Below are 14,257 nucleotides of genomic sequence, written 5' to 3'. Positions count from 1 at the left end.
TGTATAAGCCAACATCTAAAGATATAGCTGAGGATTACAGGGGGTACTTTTCTTCATCATCCTTGCCTGGGGCCTGCAGTCTCAGAAGTATATGTTGCCAGCCTCTGCCTACAACTTACACAAAAGAATAAAAAATGAAAAGAATTGAACGTGTCTTTAGTAGAGTGAGGAAACTTACAAACTTCTTGGAAACGAATGTTATCACTTCAAGATAAGAATAAGCAAAAACCACTGGAATAACAGGTGGTGGTAATAACAATTTTAACTGTCTGGCCTTCCTTATATGCCGAATGTCCTCTACAGCTTCACCTCTTTCTGCTCTAACAGTAAACAAAGAAGGGTGACAGTCATAGAATCCACTCCTAATCATTATATACTTGTGAGATATGGTTGTGTGACATTTCAGAACCTTGGGACTATGTTTCAAGATTTGTTCTAATTTATTCCATACTAATTATAAATAAGTGTGAGGAAAATTACGTCTCCGATCAGATCTTACTTTCTGAACTGTATGGCAGTTGGGAATATCAGGTCTTAGTATAAAAGGAATTTTAGGGCTAGCATTCAAGATTGCTGCTAAATACTAATCCCCAAATGGGCTTGTAGTCTAGGTTTGCTGCCTCAGCAACAATTCATGCCATCGACAGACCTCAAGGGCTCTGGTGATGGCGGGCCTTTGCAGCCATGTCAGGGGGACCTTTTCAAAGCCCCCCTTTTCAATGGTGGCGTGGCCATGCACACCGCATCGCACAGGGGATGGGACAGGGGGGCTATTTAAGCCCTGCTCCGCCCTCCCTCAGCCTCTTTCTTTGTGCGACACCCACTCACCCTCCCTTAGGGCAGTACAAGTTTAACTGGTCACCTCGGGGCCAGGTAGGAATATTTAGCTCATCAGCCTTCATTTGCTGACAAGTTTTTTGCCTACCCTGTACTGTTCTTCTGATTCAGCTGACTGGCTCATCCTTATTTGGCTATTCCAGCTTAATTTGATTTGGCTGATTTGTTGCCTGGCCAAGTACTTTAATCCTGTAAATAGGTTAATTTGGTCACCCCTTAGGCACCCTTTAAGGTGATAGGTGGGATCTGATGCCTGCCTTCTGGGCTGTGAGGCCTGTTGGCAAGATAAGGCTCACCTTTGCGGCTAACTTGTAACACCCATTCACAGCGGTGCAGCCCTGGGGTGGGGGGTGGAGTAGGAAGGCCTCCCTAATCACCCTGTGGGGATGGGGCCTGGAGAAGGGGATTGGGCTTGGGCCACCCCCTTTTCCATGGCAGGGTGTCCTCACCTGATTGAGTAAGTTAGGTTCTGCACTTTTCTCTGCAGATCATTTATTATACAATCAAGCACTTAATTGCTTAATTTAAATAAACGTGGCCCTTGATTTACCCACACTTCACCGTGTCTTGCCTCTTCATTTCCCGGCTATGGGCTGCAATGTCTATTCTTTTCTTCTTCTTAAAGACTGTACTTCACAGGTCAGTGGTGCCTATATATAACTTGTTTTCATCATATACCAGAGTTTGGTTGGAGTTGGCTCCAGGTTTTAATGTGGCATTGTGGGGGCCCATAACACTGGCTTTCCTAGTAGCAGTGACAGATAGATACAAGCCACCATTTTATATTTACCACCATGCTCTTGATGCCTTGGGCATCGTGGTAATTTTAAATGGCTTCTACTGGATACGATTCATCAATTTCCTATCTTGCTCCAATTCCCCTTCTGCAATTCTACAACATATTATTGTAGGAAATTAAAAATGGTGGCTCACAGACACAGTTACTAATGATGGGGGCCTCAGGAAAGTATCAGCACTGGTGGGCTTTGCCAGGATACAACCTTGAGCAAGAGCACGAGGTGCTAATATTGAGCCTGGATGTGGTAATGTTAATAGCAGATTACTAATATCTGTCCTTTTACAGAAGGCGAGATTTCTTTTGAATACAGCCCCACATAATGAGGTCTGAGCTTAAGCATACCCTGGAGTTCTTTACCTACGGTTATATTAAAAATAAGGTGTTTTGTTTTTAAAACAATGAATTCAATGAGGTGGTGACTGTGTTTATTGGGGAGGGGTAGAGAATTATGCTGCTCTTGACTAACAAATTTCCAAGGCAGCTGACTACTATCCACAAAAATAAGAATAAAAAAAATATGACATTTCTTTGATAGTTTGTAAATATTGGTTGCTAACCTTTCAACAGGATCCCTAAGCATAATAATCAGCTTTGCATTTGGCTGGAAGGCATGGATAAAGTCCTGTATTAAAAATGGAGGCTCTCCTTCTGTACTGTTGTCATAGAAGAAAATCCAAGCGTTGTTATCCCACATTGTTGAAGCACTTGCCTCTCCTAGGAATGACAAAAGCTGCATGTTACCATCACTCCAGATCATTCTAAGCATTGTTATACAGGCTTTGCAGGACTAGAACATTAAATGAAATATAATGATAGGTAACATCTACTGGGGCACAAAATTATAGTTAACCATTTATTTAAAACATTTAAAGTCTACCTAATATTTTTTTTAAAATGGGAAGGGCTACAGCTTAGTGGTAGAGCATCTGATTTGCATGCAGGTACCAGGTTCAATCTCCAGCATCTCTAGGTAGAGCTGGGAAAGATTCCCTGCCTGAAACTCTGGAGAGCTGCTGCCAGTCACTGTAGACAATACTGAGCTAGATGGACTAATAGTGTAACCCAGTACAAGACAGCTTCCTATGTTAAAAAATCTCTTAAGTATTGTACAACATAAAAACAGAAAAACAATAGTATAAAAATAAACAAACAGGAATTGAGGGAATGCATACAGGGTTGGGGAAAGCCTGGGGAAATAGAAATGTCTTTACATAAGTTTATTCTAGAGACTTTTATATGAATGCCCTCAAATGTTAGGTCTGAGAATATGTTTAACTTAGAATATGTGGATTTACATTCCACTAGTTTTAGATTGTAACACACTTACCAGGAGACAAGCCCCACTGAATACAGTAGGACTTGCTATTGAATAAACATGCATAGGGTTGCACTATAAGACTGCCATCCTCACTACGTATGCTGGAGAAATCTCTCCTAGTTTCGACTTCTTTTATTTATTCAACTAATAGGCAAAAACCTTATGGTTTAAGAATGTACCTATAGCCAACAGATATTTCTCTGAAACTTTAAAAAGCAGGGAAATTGGGCAGCTATAGTGAATGCACCAAGGGAGCAGGAGACCTGACCTCCTCTCTGACATATTGTACTGCCCTACAAATTTGTCAAAATGCAAACACAGTTTGGGTTGGTCTTTCACAGTTCTATGCACTTCCTGTGCAGCTTGGAAGAATTTGGTAATGTGCCTCTGAGCATATGGTGAGTGGTGGCAACACCTGCCATCTTCAAAGAATTACATTTTTGGATGTTTGTTGGTGTTCTTCTTACTTTGCTTCTGTTCTGTGTTACTACTGTTTCTACAAAGAATCTAATCTAGAAAATTATATTTCTCTCATTCATCCTAGAAATCTGTGTCCAATTTATTTTTATTAATTTCAAAGCCGTTTTATTAGTCGATGTCATATGATGGTGAAGATAGCCTTTTGTGATTCAAACTGGAGATTATGCTCTATTTCTATATTGGGCACAGTAACAGTTGAATCTGAAATTGCAGTTTGATGTAAAACCAGACTGATTACAATATTTTGCTACTTAAGCCATGAATCCAGCTGTTGGAAAAAACAAACTTGGCCTGCCGAAGATATATGTTCTCAGCCTGCTCTGCTTAAACTACTCTACTTAAGGAAAGGTGGGCATGGCCAGTTAAAAACATAGAACACACCTAGAATTTTGCTAGAATATATTTCATCACCCACTGTTTTATCTTGTGCAAACTGAGACAGACCTCATGTCCACTGGAAACTATTCTGCAGAACAGTCAGTGCCATTATTCCACAACTGTTTTTGCAGCTTTTTTTTAGGATCGCAAAGTGTTGCTGTAGTTCACATGTTCACAGAAACAGAAGCAAAAGAGAATGATTTACTATAGGAAACTTCACTAAAATTGCAAAGTAAATCAAACATATTTTAAGTGACTATCTGAAAGATATCAACTGTTTTAATATTGTTGCTTCCTCCCTGCTAAAACAAGATCAGCATGGCACATGTCTTGTTTCTGTTATTTGGGCTGACTGCAGGTGTTACTACCACTCACCATATGCTCAGAGGCACATGTTACCAAATTCTTCCAGGCTACACAGCAAGTGGATTGGACTGTGAAAGACCAACCCAAATTGTGCTTGCATTTTGACAAATTTGTAGGGCAGTACAATATCTCAGAGAGGAGGTCAAGTCTCCTACTCCCCTGGTGCATTCACTATAGCTGCCCAATTTCCCTGGTTTTTAAAGTTTCATAGAAATATCTGTTGGCTAAGCTACATTCTTAAACCACAAGGTTTTTTGCCTATTTGTGAATTTCCCTGCTTTTTAATCCGGGAGGTAAGAAATGGGATCCTGTGCAAGTTTGCTGAGAATGGATTGATCATTTGTATGCTTATTGAGTTCAGTGGGATTTACTCCTGTGCAATCATGCTTAGGATAGGTGAAACTGACCACAGGGGGAGGGGAGGGGAGGGATAGGAGCAGGCAGGAGGGGGAGGGCAGGTTTGATCATTTGCATGTTTATTGAGTTCAGTGGGATTTACTCCCATGCAATCATGCTTAGGATAGATAAAACTGACCATGGGGAGGGAAGACTGGAATGGGCAGGGGAGAAGGAAGAAGGAAGAGGGGATGAGAGGAAGGGAGGAGGAAGGGAGAGGAGAGGGAAGGAGGGGAAAGGCAGGTCTGATCATTTGCATGCTTGTTGAGTTCAATGGGATTTACTCCTGTGCAATCATGGCTAGGATAGGTAAAACTGACCATGGGGGGGGGAGTAGAGGGAAGGAAGAAGGAAGGAGAGGGGAGCAGAAGGAGTGGGAGGGGGAAGGAGGGGATTGGAAGGGGAGTGGAGGGATGAAAGAAGGGGGAGGTAAGGGGCAAAAGGGAGGTGATGGGAAGGAGGGGAGGGTGGGTTTCATCATTTGCATGCTTATTGAGTTCAATGGGATTTATTCCCGTGCAATCATGCTTGAAAATGAAATGGACTGCCTTCACGTATATTCTAACTTATGGCAGCTCTATGAATAGAGTTTTCATGGTACGTGGTATTCAGAGGTAGTTTACCATTGTCTTTCTCTGAGGCTGAGAGGCAGGGACTGGCCCAAGATCACGCAGTGAGCTTCATGGCTGTGTGGGGATTTGAACCCTGGTCTCCCAGGTCATAGTCTAGGATAGGTAAAACTGACCATGGGGAGGGGGAGGGCAGAGGAAGAAGGGGATTTGAAGGGGATGAGGGAGGGGAAAGGAGGTGTGAAGGGAGAGGGAAGGGGTAAGAGGGAGGGCAGGTTTGATCATTTGCATGCTTTGTGAGTTCAGTGGGATTTACTCCTCTGCAATCATGCTTAGGATAGGTGAAACTGACATGGGGGAGGGGGAGGAAAGGGGAGAGGAGGGCAGGAAGGGGGGAGGAGATTGGGTGGGTGCTCACTGGGCAGAGGGGAAGCCCCTTTCTTTCCAAAAGAAAAGCATTGTGAACAGTATCATTGTTTTTCAGGGTTTCCCCACCTTTTTATTCTACAGCAGGCACATGTAGGCTCTCACCCAAATTTAAACCAAAGCTGTCCCTGGCCACATCCACACCAACCCTTTATTTCACTTTACACAGTCATGGCTTCTCCCAAAGAATCCTAGGAAGTGTAGTTTGTGAAGGGTGCTGAGAGTTGCTAGGAGATGCCCTGTTCCCCTCACAGAGCTTCAGTAAGAGTGGCTGACTGTTGAACCACTCTGGCCACTGTAGCTCTGTCAGGGGAATAGGAGCCTCCTGCCAGCACCCTTCGTAAACTACACTTCCCAGGATTCCTTGGAGGAAGCCATGACTGTCTGAAGTGAAATAAAGGTTTGGTGTGTTTGTGGTCCTGATTAGCCAAGCAGCTATTAGTCTGGCTTTTAGAACACTGACAGTTGGCTCTTACTGAGCATGCCCAGCATTATCATTGAGTTCAAGCCAAGATTTCTTAAATTAATTAAAAATCAGCCAGGCATTTTTGTAACTTTTAAACTGCAGAAGATGAAGGTCAGAATATGGGGCAAGGTCAGTAATAGGATTACAGGTACTCTGTGAACATAGCTGATTTCTAATTAATTTCAACAGATTATGAGCTCTGACTGAAAAAAGTCCAAAAGGGGTCTGTCTGGTTTCTCTCTCTCTCTCTCTTTTTACACTTTGAACTTCCGATTCCTCTGACTGTTTTGTGTATCACCATGAAAATTTAGAGGGTTGTTAAGCAAGTGTTTCTGAGTTCAGTACTATACATTGTGGAATGTGAAAAATCCATGCTGGCTGTAGTATACATCCACTAACCTGGCTGTATAATAAGCATGAATAGGGATGACGAAGGAAGCAGTTTTAAATGGATTTATATATGGAATTTGGTGCTTCCAACATGATTGAGCATTGCCCTCACTGGACCACCACTACTGTCTGAACCACTTGTACAGTCAGTTTTTCTTTTAAAAAGCCCAACTAATGCAACCTTACACGTAAAAAGATACATATATTGCTTTTTAAAAAATGTGGTTTTAAATTTGTATATTTGTTTTTAATGTTTTTAATTGTTGCAAACCACCCAAAGAGCTTCGGCTATGGGGCAGTATACAAATGCAATAAATAAATAAATAAAATGGACATGACCCATGTGGTACTATATTTCTGCAGCATAATGTTTTAAGTATTCTTATACTTATGATTTTTATACTTCTTATTTATATTTTTGCATTGTTGTATTTGTTTTATGTGCTAGTTACTTTAGGAAACCTGGAGGGTGCATGTATATAATATTATACATACAAATAATGCATACAACATATAATTGTTTATAAAAAAACTTGCTTCTCATTGAGATCAAGGAACAAGACAGAATATTTTCAAAAAATTGTGCAGATAAGTCTGATATCAAGATTTTCAGAAAATCCATCCCAAAACATGAGCCACAGCCCTTCTTACATCTACTGTATAGAGCCAAAATTTGTTACACTTGCTAAAACAAATAAAATACTTATGCCCTTCCTCTAGCTGTGTCAAATGGACTCTATACACTAAATTCTCTGCTCCTCAAGAGAGACTATATCAATGAAAATTACTTTTTGGCACATCTATCTGCTGCAGCACACAATGATGGGGGAATCAGTAACTCAGTTCTTCTAATCACTTATAGAAATTAAGGATACATAAATAGATAAAGGACAGAAGGGTTACAACAGTATAGCACCTCTGAGTCTAACCAGAATTTGTGCTGACTATGTTAGCACAGGGTGTGGCTGGACGTTAAGATTCCAGATGGTATTTCCTTAATTAGCATAGCCCCCATCTGAGATTGGCATTTTCACTGCTTATTTTGTCATAGGTTATATTTAGCAGTCAAATCTTCAAAATAGATTGACTAATTAATTCTGCTCTCCACTAGCTCCCTTGAAAATTTCTTCACTATGGCAGCCAAAAATATATTTCCAACTGCTTTTATCATCTCTCTCCCCATCACAATTCTGATTTAATATTTGTGAGGAGGCCATGTTCAGCCCATGATAAAGTAACCTCTGCTACATTTATATATCAAATGACAACAGCACAGTCCAAAATATACCAATTTTTCACAGAAGCTAAAAGCACATAGCATATGATTAAACTGTCTACTTCCATTGGTTGGCTGTAGAATGTCCTTATCCTGAGATTAATGAAATAAAATCATGTTGTGCTTTCATAAAACATTCTAGTGAATTTATCATAATAATAAACATAAATAAATAAACCCTGTCTAGAATGCCTGGAGCTACAAGGGTAGTATCTTATGAAGTGCTTCTGCAATTTCCATGGCTTCATCTGGCAATATAATTATAACCCAATAAAGATTTGATTCAGAGATGTCTTTGATTGGAAAATTACATTCCCTGGTAAAGTTAGAGGGATGTTTATAGTTTTAATTATATCTACGCTTTTTAATCATCTGAAGTTTAATAACACGGCTCCCAAAGCTAATCTGTGATTTTCATGTATCCTACAGATGCATTCTTGACAAAATTGTATTTTTAACAAGGTAATAAAAAAGTTCAACATAATGAGCATATTAATTCAGATTATTTCCTGTAAACTTGATAGAAAAGGCACTGTAAACATTTTCCTTAACAAACGTTCACTTTCCTGCAAAGCTGTAATAGAAGGCAATTGTTCCAAAAAAAGAGAAAAACTTGAGAATTAATTTGAATTATTTATTTAGTATTATGTATACAATTTAGATATGCTGCCCTTCCTCTCGAAGAAGGCCAGAGCACTGAAGATATCAATAATAAAACATTTTATAAAAACACACAGAAATTTCAGCAGGTATAGCCAGGGCCAGCGCCAAAGGATGGCCTGGTCGGGTCCTGGCCGAGGGCCCTTGTGGCCTAGAGGGGCCTCTTCTGCAATCCACAGCAGGGGGCCTGCCACAGATCACAGGTAGGGAGCTTCCAGGCTGCCTGCCTGTTTGCTCGCTCGACCTACCTCTCTCTCCTGTTTTCTGCTGCTGTGCGTGCAGAGCTGCCATCAACCAAGACGGTGATGGAGGCTTCCTTAAGGGGGTAAAGCCCCTACTACCATCTTGGTTGATCGCAAGCATGTGTGCACGCATAGCATACTGCACATGACTGCCATCAACCAAGATGGCAGTGGGGGCATTAGCCCATTAGAGAAGCCTCCGGCACCATCTTGGTTGATGGCGGCCCTGCACACGCAGCTCACACAGCAGCAGGAGACAAGAGCGAGGTAGGTGGAATAGGCAGGAGCTGCACACATGGGACAGGTTGGTGCCCAAGGGCCCAGTCATGCCTGGCGCCAGCCCTGGGTATAGCTTGCATTTAGAGCTTGGAAAAGTTACTTTTTTGAACTACAACTCCCATCAGCCCAATCCAGTGGTCATGCTGGCTGGGGCTGATGGGAGTTGTAGTTCAAAAAAGTAACTTTTCCAAGCTCTGCTTGCATTCAAGCTACACCTGCTGAAATTTCCTCTTCTAGACAACTTTTAAAGGTGCAGGAATTCTGTCCTCTTTTGTAGGCCACCCTACACTGAAAACATCCTAAGGAAAACAAAAGAGCTAAGGTCCCATATGTCTTTGAGAATGCCTTAGCCCATTTGTTCTTCCATGCCCATTAAGAGCATTAGAAGATTACTTGCTTACTGCACATTCTGTCATTTGCTAAGGATACCAGAGTGCGTAGAGCAGTACATATAGCGAGTGAATGCATCTAGGCTCCACCAGCATGTGAACAAAGCCTTTTGCCAGATTCTGCTAAGCACGTTTGATTTTATTATTGTATTTCTTAGTAGTTATTTTATGATTTTAGATGAACTGCATGTTGCAATGAATACTAAATATATTTGACAGGTGACTAATAAGTGCTATAAATAAATAACTAAACAATAGTGCATATTTAAACAGAATCTATTTACATTGAAAAGCAAAGTACACAATTTAAAGAATTATAATGTTCTTGTTTTCAGGCAGATTTTTTTCAACTTTTCATTACTAGTTGAAAACACACTTTCATGATGCTGAAAAGCTTGCATTCCATTTTGCCAACAAAAGTTGTTCTAATAAAATGCTATTGCTTTATCCACATTTTTGCTATCTCATACATAGCTTACACATTGCTAAGATACAGAGGAGATGAGTGAACTTAGTACAGATAACTACAAATATTGTTACATCAACATATACCCCCATAAGCAGTAGTTTCTGTACCAATAATTATGTTGTTAGAGCCTTTTGCAGTGTCTCCCTGCAGCACACTCTGAATCTGATGAGCAGCCAAGTCAAACAGATCCAGGTAATCTTCCACAGGATAGCGATCATGAAATCCATCCCTCAGACGAATTATCCCTGAAAGCAAAAATAACAAAGTAAGCTTGGAAACAAAGTCTACTGATCTGCATTTTGGAATGATGGAAGAGCCTGTTTAAAGAGCATAATCATAACAGGATATAATAATTATTAAATTATACTGATAGCTCAGTAAGGAAAGAACACAAAGAACTATTTTCTTACATGGTAGCTGAAGCAGGAATATTGCTTACAAGGAAATAGAGGTACACCTAATATTAATGAATAGATAGATAACATTTTGGAATTCACTTTAATGTTTAAGCCGACATATTTTTGAAGTCAAAAGAACCAGGACAAAGGCAACATGGGTTTGTAGCAAATTCAATCCCATTGCTCAAGTGTTGCCAAAAGAACTTTTTTTCTCCCAAAGATATAGTCCTGGTTTGAGATGTTCTCAATTTTAAAGAACTGGTTTTCCCCCCATTATCAATCTTATATTGTTATTCTACTTCATATGCATTGTATTTCATGAACGTTTCAAGTTCCTTTTCACTTCTTTGTACAATTAATGATAGTAATAATAAAATATTTAAAAACCAAAATAAATAAAATAATCAGCATATGATTTTAAAAAGAGCCTAAATGAAAGGTTGCATAATAAATTTCTACATTATCCATTTCATGTAGTAAATTTGGTGTAGTCAACATGTATATAATCATGCATGGAACATGAATATGTGTGTACAAATAAAAAACAGAAAACTGTATATTTATTACAGGTGAGGGTGCAAATATTTATATCCTGGCCAAATAGTAACAGAAACCGCCTTGATACTTGCAGCTCTTAGCAAAATATCTAAACAGTGTAACCTTGACCACAGTGTCAAGATAAATAATGGAGTGCATGGAGGTTGCATTATAGAACCAAGCCAGTAACCCACAAAAGGCACAAGGAAGATCCAATACAATATTTTATTGGAATATTCCAATAAAATGAATTTTTTCTTCCTAGAGGATGGTTGTTTTGTTAGGCAAAAAAGGGTAAGAAAAACATGAGCCAAGGAATGTCTGCCTAGCATCTTCTGTACTAAGCACAGTCTGTCACTGTAGAAATGAATGAAACCTTAATAGGCACCCTCTCTGATATGTTTGTGGCACCTCCTGAAGACCTTCCTCTTTCAACAAGCCTTTTAAGTAGAGATCTTATCCCAGTCTACGTCTATGTTGGAATTGCTATTTAAGGTGTTTTTAAAGATGTTTTTTAAAGCTGTTTTGTTTTAATATGTTTTAAAGTCTTTTGTTTTTAAGAAGTTTTGGGGCGATTTCAGTGTTTTTGTTTGCCGCCCTTTTTCTCCGCTGTTTTTTGCGGTTTGCCATTAATCATGATGGTGGCCGAGGTTTCCCTAAGGGGCTGAAGCCTCTGCTGCCATCTTGGTTGATGGCACGCATGCGTGCTACACACGCGCATTGCTGCCATCAACCAAGATGGTGGCAGAGGCTTCAGCCCCTTAGGGAAACCTTGGCCGCCATCTTGATTGATGGTAAACCTGCGCACGCATATTGCTGAAGAGGAGAAGGGCGGCCCAAACACCAATCAGCCTAGGGGCCCTCCTCAGCTTAATCCGGCCCTGGCTGAATTCCAAATATATGCAACATTTGGAAGCATACCTACTTATTATATAACTTGGAATTCTGCATAAGCAAGCAATGGAAAAAGTGGATGTTAACATGACTCTGTCTAACAGTTATGGTATGCTAACATACAAAGGTGCAGATGAAGTGCTGCTGTATACAACACTAAATGAGTCCAACACTGTGCTCCATTTATGCCAAGTAGCTCTGTAGGGAGCTAGATCTCTGCTGCTATAAGAAAAGAAGTGACTTAGTTGAAATATTTTAGCCATGTGCCACCCATATACATACCTTTGTGTGTGCTCACAGAAAATGATAGCTCCCTCTATATGACAAAACCCTTAAGCATCCTCTTCTTATCCTTTGGGAATGGTGTGATTAAAGGCTGCTTTGTGGGTACCCTTACATATTGTTACATGTGATTTGTTAGTATGCCTACATTCTGCTCCACTCACCCCAATCAAAGCAGCATGCATAGTGTTCTCAGACATCTTTCCATCCAACTGGCCAAGCCAAGAGTTGCTCATCCTGAGAAATGTACCTGGTACTTTCAGACTCTTCTAAAACACAATTGTTTGCATATAGCCTCAAAACATGGATTTTTAAAAAAAGAATTAAATTCTATAAATTCAGAAGTTGTTTTATTGGACCAAGTACAGAATTTATATGAGAGACAAAGTACTGAGGATGTGGTTGAAATAACACCACATACAAATTAAAATCCCATTGAAGTTGGTCCAGCTCAATTTTACTGAGTTACGGCCTCAGTTACCTTAGCAAAGGAAAACAGCTATACCAGTTTAGTTCATTTCACTCTCATTTACTTCATGAGCACTTGAAGGAATTATCAAAGATGACCTAAATCTGAAAAGTTTGCTATTCAAACCAACTTGGTGACAAATGAAGATCTGTTATGTGTTCCTTTTAGGGCTCTCTTTGAAGGGGGAAATGCCCAATTGAATCTATGCCCATTGCAAAAATATATTTCTGTGTGGTATAATCTTCAGTCTATTGGGGCACAGGGGTGGCCTATCCAGACTAAGCAGAACCAGGCTGAGCAAAGAAAAGGGGGAAAGCTCTGTTCAATAACAAACCTAATAAAAATGTATTCTCTACTGCTTTGAAATGTCATGATTTTAAGCTTTGCAACTTTTAAAAGCAACCCCCCCCAAAACACCACCCTTGCTTCCTGATTTCTAAACCTGTCAGAAGAATGATAGCAGGGACAGTGTCAGCATCTGTGGGCAGCTGCCCACCAAGATTCCAGGTGCTGACGCTGGTCCTGCTTTTAGACAATAATTGTAATTGCGCCCAACATTCACTCTTGCCAACTGGCAGTCAAGCAAGGTAGATATTAGATACCGTTGTCACTATGTCCTTGAGTGAGCTTACCATCAGATGAGAACTAGTACTAAGTCTCTACACCTTTCAAACATGGCCAATACAGATTGTGGAATCAAGTTCCATTATGCAGCATTATGCAGCTGAAGCATCTGGACAGTCTAAGCATACATGTCTGTCCCATGCAAGTGGCACCTTTCCTCCAAGAGAAAGCCCATGCAGTCTGCCCCAACCTTGCGGTTGCACCATTCATATGCAGTTGCCAGCCATATGCCCAGCATTAGCATTCCACACTGTTAAGCAGTTGCCAATGGCATGGACCCTCAGGAAGGCTCACTGATGACCCTAACACTAATCTAAAATGCCAGCTCCAGTTCTGGGCAAAGGAAAACCAGCGGCTGTCCAGCACTGCAGCCTAGGCAGCTGAGGCTAGCACTCAGCATTTCAGTCCAATAAAATAGCATTACTCCTACAATGAGGCCAAAGAGTAATGTGGGGGGGGGATTAAAATAGTGAGGACTAGAAACAGCACTTGCTGGCTGGACAGACTTCTTTTTTGCTGCTTTTTTTGCATGTGCCTGACACTCAAAGCTAAGGGGAGGGAGACCCAAATGGCACTGGTCAAGCCATATGGGATTGGCTAAATAGAAAAGCAGCTCTCATGTTCCTGCAACTGAGTGTAAAGGTCACCTAGTTCTATTTCAAGGTATTGCTATTAGTTCAAATTCAATATCTTGCTAAGAGCATATAAAGCCCTGAACAACTTCAGATTTAAGTACAGAGTATCTTCCTTGTTAGCAGCAAACTCATTTTTACAATCAAAACACGATGCCCTAACCATTGTCCCATTCTTGGAGGAAGTTAGGAGAATAGCGGCATGAGACTAGGGATGGGCAAGGATTTCACTGGAATTGAAAATAAAACCAGACTCCCCAACAATCTGCATATTCAAATCTCTGTGAAACAGTACAGAATGCTATGAGCTTCCGCAGCTTTTTCCAACACTGGATATTAAACTGCATTGGGTGTGGGTGTGTATGCTGGGGGTATGGGGAGGAGGGGGGATAGAAAAGAGTTTTTTCCCCATCTCTCTTCTTCTCCTCACTTCTGGACCTGGCTTTTCAATTTCCTCAGCCCACTTCACCCCTCAAGCATCCTGAACTGAACTGGGCTTCTGCAGCAATCCCCCCACCTCCCTCACTCTCAACTCAGGAGCTCCTTGCCCAAATCTAGCCTATTTTATCAATATTTTCTTTCAAATTATCAGTATTTTCTTTCAAAATATTGATAATTCAAAAGAAAATATTGATACAGAAAAAGAAAGCCTCCTCCTCCATTATTTCATTGGAAAGGAAA

The 14,257-nt window shown here is 40.5% G+C and overlaps 1 protein-coding gene across 3 annotated transcripts in view; it reads right to left on the bottom strand.

The window, feature by feature from the left end:
- Positions 1 to 14,257, bottom strand: part of CHST15 (carbohydrate sulfotransferase 15) — a 122,654-nt gene that overhangs the window by 15,397 nt on the left and 93,000 nt on the right. For all 3 annotated transcript variants that reach the window (XM_061635730.1, XM_061635731.1, XM_061635732.1), the window contains exons 4-5: positions 9,848 to 9,985; positions 2,194 to 2,350 (exon numbers count right to left, since the gene is read on the bottom strand). In XM_061635730.1, the coding sequence (XP_061491714.1) occupies positions 2,194 to 2,350; positions 9,848 to 9,985 (295 nt within the window). The remainder of the gene's footprint in view (positions 1 to 2,193; positions 2,351 to 9,847; positions 9,986 to 14,257) is intronic.

The sequence above is a fragment of the Rhineura floridana genome, chromosome 7, assembly GCF_030035675.1.
Source record: "Rhineura floridana isolate rRhiFlo1 chromosome 7, rRhiFlo1.hap2, whole genome shotgun sequence".
NCBI lineage: Eukaryota > Metazoa > Chordata > Lepidosauria > Squamata > Rhineuridae > Rhineura > Rhineura floridana.
This window is presented reverse-complemented; position numbering and strand designations above follow the sequence as displayed.